The 17,808-nt window shown below is 46.5% G+C and overlaps 1 protein-coding gene across 1 annotated transcript in view; it reads right to left on the bottom strand.

The window, feature by feature from the left end:
- Positions 1 to 16,271: 16,271 nt before the first annotated feature.
- bmp10 (bone morphogenetic protein 10) overlaps positions 16,272 to 17,808 on the bottom strand; it is a 2,734-nt gene continuing 1,197 nt past the window's right edge. Inside the window, exon 2 of the mRNA XM_056292723.1 lies at positions 16,272 to 17,656. Coding sequence (XP_056148698.1) covers positions 16,578 to 17,656 — 1,079 coding nt within the window. The 3' untranslated portion in view covers positions 16,272 to 16,577. The remainder of the gene's footprint in view (positions 17,657 to 17,808) is intronic.

Genomic DNA, 17,808 nt, shown 5'->3' with positions numbered 1-17,808 from the left:
AACATGTTGGCAGAGGATATACAATAGACAATAAGGAAGTCCTGTGACCCCCTCTAGTAGTGAAAGGTGGTTGTCATTGTTATTAAAGGGCAGCAATACTGATGTTAGAGCAGCACCAAAGTGACAAGTCTATGTTGCCCCCCTGTTAAAAGAAACTTTGAGGTGTGATAATTAGCAAAGAATTTTTTTGAACATACTTTCCATAACAAACTAAATATTTTGTACACTTTTTGGCAATTGAAAGTTTAGCCATTTAGCATAGATCTTTGTGATGGCAGTCCTTTTATGTATAAGCCTCTGCATTACTTCACAGGAGTGTTCAGCACATTAATTGTTTTTAAGTTCTGGAAGGTATAAAAATGACCCTTTGCCTTGAATGCAGTGCTCTGGATAGCTACATCCATGAAGTGGTGTCCTGTGTTTGTTTGAGCATGTCTAGCTCTGGTCTGATGTTACAGAAAATCTTGTTAAAAGTTTTTGCTTGGTTGGTTTTCCATCACCAGATACCATGCACAAATTAAAGGGAGGGAGAAAAAAATGTATTTGTTGTTCATGCTCCCTAAGCCAGTTTGCTGACAGTTTTAATATACTGTCTGAAACTTTTTCAGATTGTAAAAGCAAGGGATTTGAGAAGCACAGTCACCTGTGCCCCTTGGCTTTAATGGCATATTCTAACTGACATATGATATCTGAAATTTGGGAGGAATAAGTAGACTTTTTTTTACCCCAAGTTTGTGGTGATTGAAAACTGCATATGCAATGTGAAGGAACTGCATTGAACTGACTTGAGTCAAACATAGAGAAGCCTCTTAGAGAGCTGGACAAATCCACTGAAGAGTAAACTGAGTTTGAAATATACATTTTTAATAACTATATCATCATTCTGAAGTCTACTTATAATTGATTTTTATTGTTTGATGTGGGACCAAAAAAACCAAACCCTACTTAGGTGCAACCCCTCCTCTGTCCCCTGTGTTCAGTAGGTGAGATGTCCTGTGATATCCTTTATACTGAAAAGCATGCTGTTTTTGAATCTGATGGATCATATGTTCAACTTTTTCCAAAGAAAGTCACCGTGTGCTAAAAAGTGACGGTGTCTGCAATTCTGCTGCACTTGCGCTTCAATGCAAAAGAAAAAACAAAACGGGTTAAAATTGATTTTAACAAAATAATCATAGTTGTAAACAGATTTACAGTGTTGTTATTATCATCATTATCATCATCATCATTATTATTATTATTATTTGTTCTTTTCTAATTCTGTTATTATTGGTTTTAGTCAAAGGAATATTTGAGATTTTTTTCTTTTCGTTGGTTGTTTTTCTTTTCCTCTCGGTGCTGGGTGGGCTGGTGTTGTTAGCATTCCTCAGAGTAACAGAAAGCCATGGCTAGCTGCAAGCTAGCTGTCTGTGAATCAAACGAGGGATGCTTATGAGCCATTTTGAAACTTCAGGTCAGGAATAGTTTGGTTTGTAGTCATTAAAAAAACCGACCGGTTTAAGTCTGAAAGTTTGTGGTGTCCTTTTAAAGCTTTAAATTGTTCCGTATTCGTGGAAGTGTTCTCCCATGTTTGCCAAGTTTTCAAATTAGCCCATAAAATGGCTTCCTCTTGTAAACCTTTTGCTCAGGTTGATTTGACTGACTGACAGACCATTTTTATTCTCATTTCAATTTTGAATGTGCAATAAAGATATTGTCATTTGACAATAAAAAGTGGGTTTTTCATGTGTAACCAACATGTAAGAGACATTCAAGATTTAATAATGCGACGAGCCCCCCGTGTCTCTCTCTCTCTCTCTCTCTCTCTCTCTCTCTCTCTCTCTCTCTCTCTCTCTCTCTCTCTCTCTCTCTCTCTCTCTCTCTCTCACTCACTCTCTGACTCTCACATACACAGATGGCCCCTTGTGTTTCCCATTTTCTTCCTGGTGTTTGCAGGCACACTGGCAGACAACCAACCCAGCATGTTTAAAAGATCAAATAGCCTGCATGGTGGACCAACTCTGAAACATGCATCTATTAAAATAAAGACATTGTAGGGACACAACCATACACCTAAACTGTAAAACAATGCACATGTTACTGAATTATTCAGTGATTATTCAATATTATTACATAGATTTAGTTGAGTTTAGTTGGATTTAGTCTAGTTAGTTTTGTTAGTTTAAAAAAAAAAGGACATTTAAAAAGAATGGCATATAATAGTGTGTCGGCCCTGTGATGGCCTGGTGGCCTATCCAGGGTGTCTCCCCACCTGCCACCCAATGACTGCTGGGATAGGCTCCAGCATCCCCGCAACCCTGAGAGCAGGATAAGTGGTTTGGATAATGGATGTATGGATTTAGTTGAATATTTGAGGGGGTGCATGAGTAGGTCTAAAGCAGCATTACGATATATCACAGATAATAGTTGGCGTTTGAGTTTTTCTTTTTTTATAAAAGATGGAAAACTTGAAATTTAATATTCTAAAATGTTTTAAAATGATGATGCAGTGTTCGTAAGTATTATTTGTTAATATCTCCTGCAGCTGTCCGTCCTCAATGGTATGACACCAAATAGGTGTACCGATGTAAAGAGAAACACATTTGGGTGTAAAGGTACAAATAATTATCATTCAAGTACATAAAGTCAGACTCAAGTTTAAAAAAAGATGCATCAGATGAATAATAATTCATTCTTAGGGTTACAGATTTATGTGTTTTTACATATTTCCATTTTTATCCTGGTGTTCTTTGGTTCATAAAATATCTTCTCACACAAAAGGTTTCACAAATACCTAATGAAAAATCTTGGCGTATGCAGGAGAACAGACCCCCGCTGTCTTTGCCTGTCTGGGCCTCAGGACTCTGTAGGTTTTATGGTGATTTGTGCGTCCCGGTTTTTGAGAGAATCTGGTTTTTTATTTTTAACCACTGGCCTAAAACTACAATTTGGAACCATGTGCGTTTCGTTTTATTTTTAAGTCGGCATATAATCACCACCCCACACATTCAGTCATGAGAGCACCCTCATGAGGCCTGGTCGTCCAACTCATTTGACATTTTGCCAGAGGAATTCCAATAACAGTCAACACCTCTCGTGGCAGCTCTATTTATTTAACAGGAAATAAGTTGAGCAGATCTAAATTGCTCATGCGTCTGACACTTCATCACGGGGAGATAGGAGGAATTGTGTATCGCTGCAGAAAGAGAGTTACCATAGGAGCCATTTGACAACTCTCCATAACATGACACCAAACTACAAGTCTGGGCAAACACAGACAATCAAATTACATAACACTTATTTTGTATTGCAGAGTAGCCCCAATTGTGACCCCATCAATTCGTAACCTTCTATTACTCTGAGATGGGGTCACATAATAGATGGGCATGAGGAATAAATCAAAAGGTCCCTTTTTTTAACATGTTTTCATTCAGGTATTGCAATTAAATTAGACTGAAGCAGAAATATGTATAAACCAGAATTACTGTTTTATCCCATGTAAAAATAAATTATATGCTAACAATAGCATGCTCAATAGAATGATTTTTGAAAAAAAGAGAAGAAAGAAAATGCCTAGACATCTATACTTCACCTGCATACAGCCAGAATTTACCAGCGTGTGACTGATGGTGATTTCCAGCCTCCAGCAGGCCTGTGTGACATGTACACGCTGATATTACCACCAACATACCAACTGTCATGTTCCCAAAGGTCTCTGCCATCCTACCAATGGTACCAAATGTATAGCCGGGGTGAAACAAATGTTTAAATCACATATTTTGACGGCCTGTGCTATTGAAGATGGCTTCGTCTGTTGCGCTTCTTTTCGCTGTACGTTACAGTAACGTATAGTGTAGTGACAGTGCGGTATGCTGCAGTCATATTACCGTAATGTACAGCAAAGAAGTGCAGCAGATGGTGCCATATTTAACTAAAAATCAACACAGGCCGTCAAATTATGTGATTTAAACATTTGTTTCACCCTGAGTAAATGCTTTATACCACTGGTAGGACTGTGGAGACCTTTAAGAACACGACAAAATATTAAAAGAAGCAATAACTGATTGAAAACGGGTAAAACAGTGACTTGTTGAGTTATTCCTCATGTCCGTCTATGTTAAGTTACATGACCCAATTTCAGGGCAGCAGAATGTTGTGAAGAGACTGTGTCACATATGGGGCTAATTGCATACTAGCTCTCAAACGTTACCATGGGTGGATGGATGGATTGCATGCATCATGTTGAGGCAGACATGGTCTGCAGTGTTTCCCAACCCAGTCCTCAAGGACCCCCTATCCTGCAGATTTTCTTTGCGGCCCTGAATAGGTACCTGTTTGTAGTTATTCAACCAATCAGCAATGAATTATGTCAGATCTTGCACACCTTGCATAATTAAGTGCTGTGAGATGATTGGTTGAGTAAATACAAGCAGGGCTACCTATGCAGGGTTACAATGAAAATCTGCAGGATAGGGGGTCCTTGAGGACTGGGTTGGGAAACACTGGTCTATGCAATGCTGTAACCTAATGTGTATTTTATTACAGTTAGATTTTGCTCATGAGTAGAAATGAAAACTTTTTTCTTGTGTAAAAGTAAAAGCTTTGATAAAGAGCTGCTGCTGCTGCAGTATTTAGCTGAATGCCAGCTGCATAATTTGTTGGGTCACGGCTGTGCTTCTGATTTGTGCCGCTCCAAATTCATTCATGCGGTCACAGTCCGCGACAGGCACAAGTGAGTGAACCAAGGCGGGCGGATATCTGGATTTAATAGGTTTATCTGTGTCAGTGGTTTTTTTTTTGTTGCAGGATTTCACAATCACTTTCGCTGTGATTCGGTGATTTTTGGCTTCAAGTACAAATTACGGGAAGAGTAGCGCGGTGTATTTTTACATAAAGGAGTCAAGTACTTATTGAGCAACTGTCCTGTGTTGGCAGATGAAGAGGTTATGGGGGGGGGGCGGCGCTGAGGGTGCGTGCTGGGTTGGCTGTTGTCATGAGATGAACTGATAAACATGTGACCCAAAACGGAAACAATCAGGCCCTATTACAGGCCCCACGTCAGAGTCAGGATGAGAAACGATGACCCAGCCAAATCACACACGTTCACACAGAAGCACACGAAATGCCCTCTGCTACGACATGTTGCCAGCCTGTAAGATCAGTTCAGAGGTTGGAGGGGCACAGTGAGGGTTGTTGTGTACATGGGCATGTAGACGTAGGGTTATGCTGAAATTCACACAACAGTGCTACAACAGTTTTCCAATGTGTTTTAGAGTAACATCAACACAGGGGAGGGGGCAAAAAAAAGAAAAGGAAAAAAAAGAAAGAAAAAAGAACAGATCATTCTGTAATGTTCCTTATTAATACAAATGCTAAAGACTTCCCATTGCAACCCCCCTGCCGCCGCCCAAACTTTTGTCATGCAGTGACAGTGGCCAGATTCATATTTCTTCTGGAGTTTTTGTAAATATTCAATTAGTGAGTTTCACACACTGAGCCAGCTGTTGTCACACAGTAATTGGCCACAGCTCTTTCCCCGTGGTCTGTTTCCGTTTTTGGAGGACCTCTGCCCTCATCTTACATTAAAGGTCACTCAGTGCCAGACTTGTTTGTGTTTTAAAATATCTCAGTACACTTGTTGTTAGTACTCTTGTCATCCAAAAAAACTCTTTCAGGAATCTGTGTAATCCATCACTGTAATGGGCAACCACAATGGCAACTTCCGTTATAATATAATGTAATTATATAGCAAACTACAGATATAATATGATTAGACAATGTAATTTTGTGTCAGTTCCTCTTGTTTGCCAACAGAGGTCTTTTGAATTTAGTCAAATCTGAACTAAACATCTAGACTTTTTTCTTTTTTTTTTTACATGATGATGCTGGTCACGTGGCTTGGGTCCTGGACTGTTCCGTTGCATCTGGACACTGCTTGGCATCCTGTGCATCATATTCTTCATAAATTTTACGTCCATTATAATTCTGTTATCCTCTTTCAACGTTGTATTATGTAAATTGCGTGAACACAACATCCGTTGCACGCTGTCCGTCTTGGGAGAGATCCCTCCTCTGTTGCTCTCCCTGAGGTTTCTTCCTATTTTTTCTCCCTGTTAAAGGTTTTTTGGGGGGGGGGGGTTTCCTTATCCGATGAGAGGGTCTAAGGACAGGATGTTGTGTTGCTGTTAAGCCCACTGAGGCAAATTTGTAATTTGTGATATTGGGCTATACAAATAAAATAGAATTGAATAGACTAGACTGATGAGACCAGACCAAACTAAGCTAAACGAAACGAAACGAAATGAAACTAAACTAAACTCAGCTGAACTAAACTGAATGAGACTAGACCAGACTAAACAAAACTAGTCTAAACCAAACTGAACTAAACTAAACTAAACTGAATGAGACTAGACCAGACTAAACAAAACTAGTCCAAACCAAACTAAACTAAACTAAACTGGACAAGATTAAACTCAATTAAACTAGATTAACTTGATGAGACTATATTAAACTAAACTAAACTAATGTTAACTAAACTATATTAACAAGAAGAGGCTAGACTAGACTTCCAAAACTAAACTAAATTAAACTAAACAAGAGTAGACTGGCGGCCTGTCCAGGTTGTCTCCCTGCCTGCCGCCCAATGACTGCTGGGATAGGCTCAATCTTCCCACAACCCTGAGTAAAGATAAGCAGTTTGGATAATGAATGAATGAATGAATAAATAGTGGACTGGGCTAGGCTAGACTTGACTAGACAAAACTAAACTGAACTACTAGACTAGATGTGACTAGACTACAGTAAACTAGAATTTTAAAAAACAAAACAAAAACAAAAGTAGACTAAACTTTACTTGACCAGAAATCAGAAATCAGAAACACTTTGTCATTTCATTTCATGCACTTGCGCACATGAAATGAAATGAAACATCGTTTCCCCCAGCCCACAGCAGTGCAACACAAAGACAAAAACATGCACCTCCAAACTACAAGAACTACACAAACACATATATCCAACCTAACACATATATCCAAAGTAAAAAAAAAAACAAAAAAAACACGGTCCAGGAGAACGAACGCCAGCCAGGATGACTGTCGGAACTGCCGGTCTGCATGGGCTAGCAGTTAGCTTAGCCTGCCCCGCTTCTGCGTCCTGTAAGACCGCCCTCGGTGTTTCCTCTTCGGGCGCAGCCCCGGTCAGGGCCGTGGTCCTTGGACCCACAGGGTGCAGCAGACCAAGCTCTCTCAGCCGATCAAACGCTAGCTCTCCCAGCCAAACAACTTCGACACACTTCCCCGCATTCCACAAGACGACACTAAAACACAGTCAAGGCTAGGCGAGGCCGCCGCCAGACCGCCCTCGGTGTTATCTGAACTGCCGGTCTGCATGGGCTAGCAGTTAGCTTAGTCCGCTTCTGCGTCTTGTCAGTCCCTGGGCCCACAGGGTGCTGCAGACCAAGCTCTCCCAGCCATCAAACAAAGACAAACTTAAACGCAGACATGGACAAAGACACTGCATGGACGGTACTGGGTGAGGCCACTGCAAACGTGAATTTGCGCCGCCATCTTCCCACACCAGAAAACTTGACCAAACAAAACTAAATTAATCTAATTCAATCTTATGTAATGATAGCCACATAACTGTAACGTACCAAAAGCAAATCCATGACATCTAAGTGTAACCAGGTTAAAATTAATGTTTTTATTTTATTTTGTTTGAGTATGAAATATCACCAAATCCTGTCTGTGTGCTGTTATTTGTGTTTACTACATTTTATTTTATGTCATTATTTACTTTTATGTGTTTTACAACGACCGTCATATACGTATACTGTCGCTTTAAGAGAGAGGTCTTATGGGTACACGGAAGACGGAACGCGGGAGAGGCCATTTTTGTTTTGGGGGAGGAGTCTCAAGCAGCGATCGAGCCGAGCCACGCGTGTTTCTTACCGTAGGACAGGTTTGCTGGTTGAGGAGAACGTAACTTTGAGTATCCCTGTAAGAAGATACTGCAAGCTGTGGGATAAAATACTTGTTTATCCTTTCTTACATCGGAGTCCCGTGGACGGTTTCTCCTTCTAACGCACACAAGTGAAGTCCGGGCAGTGGTTGAACTTCGACCCCCACGTCCGTAAGAAACACCGCTCCCGCTGGAGGACTGGACGTTTGTCGAAGGGTTTGAAACTAAATAAATGGCAAGGTGGGCCAAATAGAGTCCTGTGTGTCCCCCCTCCTTCCTTGATCATGATGATGATGATGATGAGAGACTGAGGGCCCCCCACAACACCTGGGACCCCACCGAAAATAGAACACAACGCAGAGCTAACGATGAGAGTGACGGGCGTGCAGCAGGCTGATCAGCATAGAACAGCATAGGACTGCCCCCGTTACATAAGCAAAGCCTCGCAAGAGACGCTCGGTCCTCAATCAGGTCCTCCCTTCACTTGGGCGCCATCTTGGAAACGCTGCCCGGCATTAATTCTCGACCAAAAAGACTAGAACCCTATCTTTTACTATGGGGAGTCGTCTATTTCTTAATTTCAGAGACACATAATTTTCATTTAAGATTTCGTGTCAAAGTTTGTTCCGAGGGATACTGTTTTCACAGAAAAATGTACCCCCCCCCCCAGTGTACCGACGGTTGTATATGTGCAGAATTTGCTGCCTCAAGAATCATTGAAATGTCCTTGTTATCTGTTGTAAATAATGGTGCTGCAGCTGCATGAATCTGAACGTGTGATTGGTGGGTTTTCTTTATGAGATGCAGAAGGTGTATCGATTGACCAGTTTTGCTGACATGTCGGTACCGCCATAGCGTTCAAGTTGTCCTATCACAGAAATTGAATGCGAGCAAGACATTTCAAAAAGCAGGCAAATAATTATGCATATGCTTGGCTGCTAAGCAGACCGCCATCGTCATTTGAATGAATGGCTTCCTATGGGACAAGGTAGCTTCCGTTTAATATATATATATATATATATATATATATATATATATATATATATATATTTTCCTGCTCCTTGAGTGGGGCTTAGTTGATTTATGCCTCGATCATTAAAAGAAAGTACAATCACTTTTAAACAATATTCTGTGGTGGACACGTACTGGGGATAGAATTCACCCCAGGAACTAAGGGTTAAGTCAGGGTTGCCCTGGCAGGTTAACGCAGGGTTAAGTTAAGGTTGTCCAGCCAGTTTTCTGATTATTCTTGCCGCCTCCGCTCAGTCGAGCTGTGGTTTTGTTGTCTCTCTGATTTACCGTTGATTAAAGAAAGTTGCCTACACGGCTAAAGTGTGAACCTACGGTCTTCTCCGTTCCTTCGGCTCTACACTGGTGACCCCGACGTCGGTTTTCGGATAAGTTTTCTGAAACCACACACATTATGGCTACGAACGCCGTTGCAATTAAACTGCCGGAGTTTTGGGAGTCTTCCGCGGCTACATGGTTCGCGCAGGCTGAGGCACAGTTCGCGCTCAGAGACATAACAGCAGACGAGACCAGGTACTACTACGTAGTGGCAGCGCTGGGGGGCGCTACAGCTTCCAGGATAAGCGGTTTCATAACCAACCCACCGGCCGATGGTAAATACGCCGCACTTAAACATCTCCTCCTTGAAACTTTTGAACTGTCAACAACGGAGAGAGCACGTCGCCTCTTCGCAATTCAGGGCTTGGGAGATGGCAAACCATCGGAGCTAATGAGCAGGATGTTAAACCTACTGGGTCAAGAAAAGCCATGTTTCCTGTTTATGGAGCTGTTTCTGCGCAACATGCTGCCCCACGTCCAGACTGCGCTCGCTAACTCCACCATCACTGATCCCCGTGAGCTGGCAAAGGAGGCTGACCGATTCTTCGTCGTTACACAACGTTCCTCCCATGCCGGGGTGCTGGCTCCTACCTTCACTGGCCCCCCGCCGACATCGCGGGCGTGGCCCGACGGTGGCGCCACAGCGGCAGACCGCTACAAGCCCTCTGGACTCTGTATGTACCACGCTCGATTTGGTGCGAAAGCTAAACGGTGCCGTTCCCCCTGCAACTACAGGCCGACGGGAAACGAGAGGGCCAACACTCAGTAGTGGCCATGAGTGTTGGCGATACGAGCAGGCTACTCTTCATCCTCGACACCATCTCCGGTCGGCGATTTCTCTGTGACACGGGCGCACAGAGAAGCGTGCTCCCTGCTACTGACGTCGACATCATGGGCGGGGAGCGGGGCCCCCAGTTGGCGACGGCTGACAGCAGCCCTATCCACACCTACGGCGTGCGGTCTGTAGAACTGTGTTTTGGTGGATAACGTTTCACGTGGGAGTTCGTCATGGCCAATGTAACGCTTCCCTTACGGTTTGCTAGTGGACATTCAGAACAGCCGTCTGGTCGACGCCTTAACCTTCTCCTCCTTCGCATGTACGCGGGGGGAAGCGGCCTATGCAGGTCTAGCCAACTCTCTCTCAGAGGCAGACAAGTTCAACCGCCTCCTCGCTGAGTTCCCTGACCTCACCCAGCCTACCTTCTCTGCACTCACCGCTAAGCATGGGGTGGAGCATCACATTGCTACGAAGGGGCCCCCGGTCTACGCCAGAGCCAGGCGTCTTGACCCCGCCAAACTCGCCATTGCCAAGTCTGAGCTCGAGCACCTGGAACGCATGGGGATCATCCGCCGCTCTGACAGCCCGTGGGCGTCCCCACTCCACATCGTCGCTAAGCCTGATGGAGGTTGGCGCCCATGCGGGGACTACCGCCGACTAAATGACGCCACCACGCCCGACCGCTATCCTGTCCCGCATATCCAGGACTTTTCTGCAAACCTGTCTGGCAAACGCGTCTTCTCAAAAGTCGACCTGGTCCGTGGTTATCATCAAGTTCCCGTGCACCCCTCGGACATCCCCAAGACAGCGGTGACTACCCCATTCGGCCTATTTGAATTCCTACGAATGCCATTTGGACTCAAAAACGCAGCCCACTCCTTTCAGCGGCTGATGGATTCAGTGCTCCGTGGCCTTCCTTTCATCTTCGTCTATTTGGACGACATACTCATCGCCAGCGCCTCCGAGGAAGAACACCTGTCCCATCTTCACGCCCTCTTCACACGCCTCATCCAGCATGGACTGATCGTCAACCCGGCGAAGTGCCGGTTCGGGCTGACGGCCATTGATTTCCTCGGGCACCGCATCACTGGGGACGGGGCGGTCCCCCTGCCCTCAAAGGTGGAAGCGGTGGCGGCCTTTCCGCGCCCCCAAACAGCTCGTGCGCTCAGGGAGTTCATCGGGATGGTGACATTCTACCACCGCTTCATTCCCCGAGCCGCCTTTATCATCCGGCCACTGTACGAGGCGCTGAAAGGCAAGTCCCCCAACCAGGCGGTCGACTGGACAGCAGAGCGGGACCGTGCGTTCACCGAGACTAAAGCTGCGCTCTCCCAGGCTACCCTGCTGGCGCATCCTTCACCTACAGCGCCTATTTCCATAACCACGGATGCATCGGACTATGCTGTTGGTGCGGTTCACGAGCAGTGGGTGGGGGGGGACTTGGCAGCCTTTGGCCTTTTTCAGTCACCAGCTTACACCCCGAGAGCGCAAGTACAGTACTTTTGACAGGGAACTCCTCGGTCTCTGGCTCGCCGTCCGGCATTTCCGGTTCCTGCTAGAGGGCCGCGAGTTTACTGCGTACGTGGACCAGAAGCCCCTCACGTTTGCCATGTCCAAGACAGCCGAGCCATGGTCCGCTCGCCAGCAGCGACAACTCTCCTACATTTCGGAATTCACTACCGACATCCAGCACGTCGCTGGTAAGTCTAACCAGGTAGCTGACTGCCTCTCTAGGGCAGTGATTGGAGCGGTCCACCTAGGCCTAGACTATGCACAGATGGCTGCTGACCAGGCCACGGACCCGAGCATCCTCCGTCTCCGGACCTCCGACACGGGGCTCCGCCTGCAGGACGTTCCTTTCAGCAACACAGGTGTCACCCTCCTGTGTGACGTCTCCACAGGACAGCCCAGGCCCATCGTCCCGGACAGCTGGAGACGCCCCGTGTTTGAAGCTGTGCACGGCCTCTCTCATCCAGGCGGTAAGCCATCCGTGCGCCTGACCTCTGCTAAGTTTGTGTGGGAGGGACTTAAGAGGGACGTGAAAGCGTGGGCCGACTCGTGTGTTGCCTGTCAGCGGGCTAAGATACACCGCCACATTAAGGCGCCCCTGGAACGCTTCGCAGTGCCGGAGAGACGAATTGACCATGTCCACATCGACCTGGTTGGTCCCCTACCCCCCTCCCATGGGTTCACCTACCGCTTCACTGTGGTGGACAGGACTACGCGCTGGCCTGAAGCTGTTCCCCTGGCATCCACGACGTCTGCTGATGTGGCCCGGGCTTTTATTGGGTCGTGGGTCTCACGTTTCGGTACGCCTTCTGACCTTTCATCTGACCGCGGGCCACAGTTTACCTCAGAGCTATGGAATGCTGTGGGTGAGGCTCTGGCGTCAAGCTTCACTGCACTACCGCCTACCACCCTCAGGCGAACAGCCTATGTGAGCGCTTCCACCGGTCCATGAAGGCTGCGCTTCGGGCTACTCTCAAGGACTGCAACTGGGTCGACAAGCTCCCATGGGTCATGCTGGGCCTGCGGACCGCCCCGAAGGAAGACCTACAAGCCTCCTCTGCGGAGCTGGTGTACGGCACGCCGCTGCGAGTCCCTGGCGATTTCATGTCCAACGCAACGCGTCCCTGGTCAGCTGTGGACCAATGAGCCTCCTTGCTGGACGGGGTCAGAGCTTTCACACCCGTCCCTACCGCCCAACACGGCGCTCTGGTGTCTCAGGTGCCCCCAGGTCTGCAGTCAGCGGACTACGTGTTCATCCGTCACGACGCACACCGCCCCCCTCTGCAACCCCCTTATGACGGCCCCTTCCGCGTCCTGGAACGGGGAACTAAGCACCTGGTGGTAGATTTTGGGGGCACGGCCGAGCATGTTTCAGTGGACCGAGTTAAACCCGCACACCTAGACTTGACGCAGCCGTTGGAGTTAGCCCAACCTCCTCGTCGCGGTCGTCCCCCGGCTCCGCCTCCTCCCCCCGTGGAGGCCCACGCTGCCTCTTCTGCTCCTCAGGCCGACCTCCACAGGCCCACGTCAATGCCTCCCAGAGACACTCCGGCCCCTGTTACCCGGAGCCACCGCGGACGGCCTGTCGTCCCCCTGCGCCTGCCTGACTTCAATTACTAGGGCGAATTCTGGGGGGGCTCATGTGGTGGACACGTATTGGGGATAGAATTCTCCCCAGGAACTAAGGGTTAAGTCAGGGTTGCCCTGGCAGGTTAACGCAGGGTTAAGTTATGGTTGTTCAGCCAGTTTTCTGATTCTTCTTGCCGCCTCTGCTCAGTCGAGCTGTGGTTTTATTGTCTCTCTGATTTACCGTTGATTAAAGAAAGTTGCCTACATGGCTAAAGTGTGAACCTACGGTCTTCTCCGTTCCTTCTGCTCTACAATTCCAAGAAAAGCAAATGCTCTGATCTCTAAACTATTGTGAATTTTAGGTTAAACCACGAGGTGACACTTGAGAGCATGTGTAGTTGGAGTATCTAGTCTCTTTGGTCCTATTCTATTCTAAATTATAGATTATTATTATTAGAAAGTTAACTCTATCAGACTCCCCCTGATTTAAGTGTTAAGATAAATCAGTCACGGCATCTGGGTAGCGTGGCAGTCTATTCCATTGCCAACACGGGGTTCGGCGGTTCGAATCCCCGTTACCTCCGGCTTGGTCGGACGTCCCTACAGACACAATTGCCCGTGTCTGCGGGTGGGAAGCCAAATGTGGGTATGTGTCCTGGTCACTGCACTAGCACCTCCTCTGATTGGTTGGAGCGCCTATTCAGGGGGGGAAGGGGAACTGGGGGAATAGCATGATCCTCCCACATGCTACATCCCCCTGGCGAAATTCCTCACTGTCAGGTGAAAAGAAACGGCCGGCGACTCCACATGTATCGGAGGAGGCATGTGGTAGTCTGCAGCCCTCCCCGAATCGGCAGAGGGGGTGGAGCAGAGATCGGGACGGCTTGGAAGAGTGGGGTAATTGGCCGGATACAATTGGGGAGAAAAAGGGGAGGAAACATAAAAAAAAAAATTCAAATAAATCAATGACATCAGTTGGGATCTTGATGAAGCTCGTAATAGATGCAGCATTATTTTGTGTAGCTGAAAGCAGCATGACTGCCCTTCAGGCCCATCAGACACATGTTGCTTTGGAGAGTGAAGTGGAGAGTGAAGTGTTTTCTGTGTTTTCACCCCTACAGGAATGTTCCCACCTCAGTGTTTCGACATGGGTGGCACAATCCCTCTCACAGAGAGCGAAAGGCAGCCTGCCATCGGCTCGCTGTAAACATTCCCCCCTTGTTATCAGCCATCCATGTACCATCTGCATAGTACTATGTGTGGGGCTGTGTACAGTATCCTACATTTTCTGATCTTGTGTCTCGTTTAGCACTCTTCAAAAATGTAAATTGCTTCATTTCACATGCTGCGTACCACAACACCGTAAAGAGATGAAGCCAAACACCTTTCAGAATCAGATTTGTCTTTTATTTGAATATCAGTGTGCGTTGGTAACACAGAAAGAAAATCACAATGCTGTCACCATCAGGATCAGAGTCAAAGATCAAATTAAAATTCAAAGTTTTGTTTCGAAGGGCACTGAAAAAAACAAAGGCCAGATTGTTGTGCAGCTTACTGTTCATTGTTTGCGAAAAGTTTTTTCTTTCTTTTTTTTTTTTTTTACATCACAGCTGTCTGCATCTGCTACTGTACGGTCAGTGTTAGCGGTGGGACATCCATTGTGTTCATTAGGGAGACTCGCGGTCTGTTTCCCATGCTTCTGTGTTTGTGTGTCATGTGTGACCTATGACCTGTGAGCTGATACTGTCAAACTGAGCCACGTACTGATACACTGGTACTGCCAACTCCTCCTGGAAAACAATCTGGAAATGTACGTGCTCTTTTTCACACCGTGTGTTTTGTTTGAAAAAAAATTAAAGTACACATACAGATACCTTGATGCTCAGTTGTAGTATGGTAAAGAAATCATTTAAATCCAGCTGTGAACACTGCTTTCCATTCATTTGGATGATAAAATACTGTTTCGTTAATTAGCACAATTTTTCACTTTAGATATGAACAAACCCACGGTATCTGCTATTTAGTTCAGCAGTGACAAATCTTAGGCCATGAGAAACTCTTCTGTCATCACATTTTTGGGAATTGCTCTTTTGGTTTATTGAAGAATTTGTTGTGTTGCTCCTCATAAGGTGAGCATATAGAAATATCACTGATACCAAACCATACACTACATGAGCAATAAAATTTTACATAGTCATCTTCTCTTTGCTGTAAATATCAATAAATTAGAGCAATAAATAGTCTTTTGTTTGACTTGAGCAGCGGAAGTCAGTATCAAAAAGCATACAAGAAAAGAAACATAATTGTATCTCCTCTCAGAATCCATAAAGAGCATTGAGGGCATGATACCGCCATTTCCATTCTTTAAGGTAACAGTTCAAAAAGTTAATCTTTACTGTTAAAAAGTCATGGACAAGGAGATATGTTGGGGTCACATGGTTAGGGGGGATTGACTTGAGCCAGCATGTGATTTACAGTGTTTGGGATTTTCGAACGCTGTCCTCACCTTCCTGTCGCTCTTCCTTATTCCACCAGCACCTCCCAAACAGCTTACAATGGCATCCCATCCTCAAGTCTGAGAGTGGCGGCACACATGTTTCTCGGTTCTGACACCTCATTATCGCTGTGGCCAGAGGAGTGAAAGCTGGAGATGTGGCTTGCACGGCATCTGATTGGAGCTGAAGTTGGAAAGAGGTTGAAAGAGTGATAACCCCGCTAATCTGACCCCCTGCCCAGCGCTGACGTATCAGGGGAGGAGCGGGAGGTGGGCCTGAAGAACTACATGTTGGCCCGGGTTGCGTCAGAGAGGTTGTTTTCTAAGCCCGGCCATATTAAGTGCTGGTTAGGGTTTGCATCCACCGAGAAGGCCAGAGATAAGTGAAGGAGAAGATGGATGTCAGTGGATCAGTGCTGAAACGAAGGGGGGAAGGGGTCAGAAAACTGCCCCAATAGTTCCCATTGGGCTGCACGTGATGCAAAAATACCATTATGTTTACTGGGAGTCTTTGGGAGTCCTTAAACTGGTACAAAGCCTCGGCATTGCTTTTAAAAACACACCTCGACTGTAGATTTGCTGCACATTTCCATCAGTTCATCTCTGTAGTGGTAACTGATACTGTTGACTCGACTATACAAGAAGAATTGCTCTCGTTTTGTCTTGAAATGCAAAATGTAGCGTTTAAAGACCAAATTTAGTGTTTTAAAGCATAAATACATTTGCAAGTTGCAAATGCCAACCTCCAGGCTCACCCAGTAATCCTGACAGAGATCCCAACAACTGTTCCTCTGTTCATTTTGGGGAAAACAGTTGTTTTTAAAGAGTTCTGGATTGTCTTGTTTTTCAGCTTAATTTTAGCTTATGTTGTCCCGGGATTTATTTACTTATTTTTGTCTAGTACTAAGATGCTATCAAGAGTTCATCTCTCCAGAATCAGGACTATCGACAACCACACTCTGCCACTACCATGCCTTCAAACTTGTATTTGTAGGTGACTACACCAGTGTCTTCCAGGTACAGAAGAGAGATGGGGTCTAGCTTGGTGGGCACGCAACATGCCCGTCCTGCCTTCTGCGGGCTGTTGATGTTGACTAGGGTCTGGATGATGGCGTGCTTGGTGGGGGTGACGTGTTTTGTCAGCGGGTAGGAGCAAATGCCGCTGCACTCAAAGGCATCATACCCAGTGGGTGCCAGGATCCAGCTATCCCACCCGATGTCTTTGAATTCCACGAACAGAGACTGCTTTTTGCAGTGGTTGCCCTTGGCGTTGCGTCGGATACGGGACGCTGTGTCATAGATCAAGTTGGACCGCATCTGGATCAGGGCCTCTTCGTCCAGTTCCTCCCTCGCTTCACTGTCCCTCCCCATCTCTCCCCACAGCCCATACAGGCCCAGGCCCAAGTTATCTTGGAGGACCGAATCTGAGGTCTCATGGTCGATCATTTCGTTCAGCTCCCGTCTGTCATCACGGTGATCACTGCTTTGGTCATCGGAGAAGACGATCAGGAGAGGTCTGTGTTTTTCCTCCGGGCTGGTGTCAATCTTTAAGTCCCCCTCTGGCAACCCTTCAACCCCCTGACCCCCTGACTCATCAGCGGCCAGGGTAGCAATGTGCACCTCCAACCTGTGGGTGGTGCTGTATTCGGACTTGCGCCAGCGTTGAACAGCAGTGGTGAGATCAAAGGCCTGCCAGCCATTATCAGTGCCGTAGACCTGACGAGACGCCAACTCCACCAGCTCTTGTCGTCCCTCTTCTTCTCCTCCTCCTCCTCCTCTGAACGCATCTCCTCTCATGTCCTCTGTCCTCTCCTCTGTCATGTTGTTGTCCCTGTCATGCGGCTCCAGTTCGTAGATGGTGACCTTACGGTCGACCCCGGCGTAGAGGTGGCGGTCGGTCTGAACAAGGGTGTAGAGACGGAGCTCAGCTGCTGTGACGCGTTCATGGCGGGGGACGGACACATTGAAGAGGAGTGGGTGGCGCCTCACACCCCCCATGCCCACATCACTGGAAGATAAGTCTGGAGAGGAAAACCACATTTAGCATCTCATTCTGTAAAGTCTTTGTGTGTACATTAAAGGTACAATCTGTAATTGCATGCGCCGCCATGGCTTTGTGGAGTACCACAACAATACGAGCGCTCTACTGTTAACATAGAAACATGACATATCT

Source organism: Lampris incognitus, chromosome 1 (assembly GCF_029633865.1).
Source record: "Lampris incognitus isolate fLamInc1 chromosome 1, fLamInc1.hap2, whole genome shotgun sequence".
NCBI classification, from domain to species: Eukaryota; Metazoa; Chordata; class Actinopteri; order Lampriformes; family Lampridae; genus Lampris; species Lampris incognitus.
Note: the sequence above shows the minus strand (reverse complement) of the source record. Positions and strands in the feature narration are given on the sequence as shown.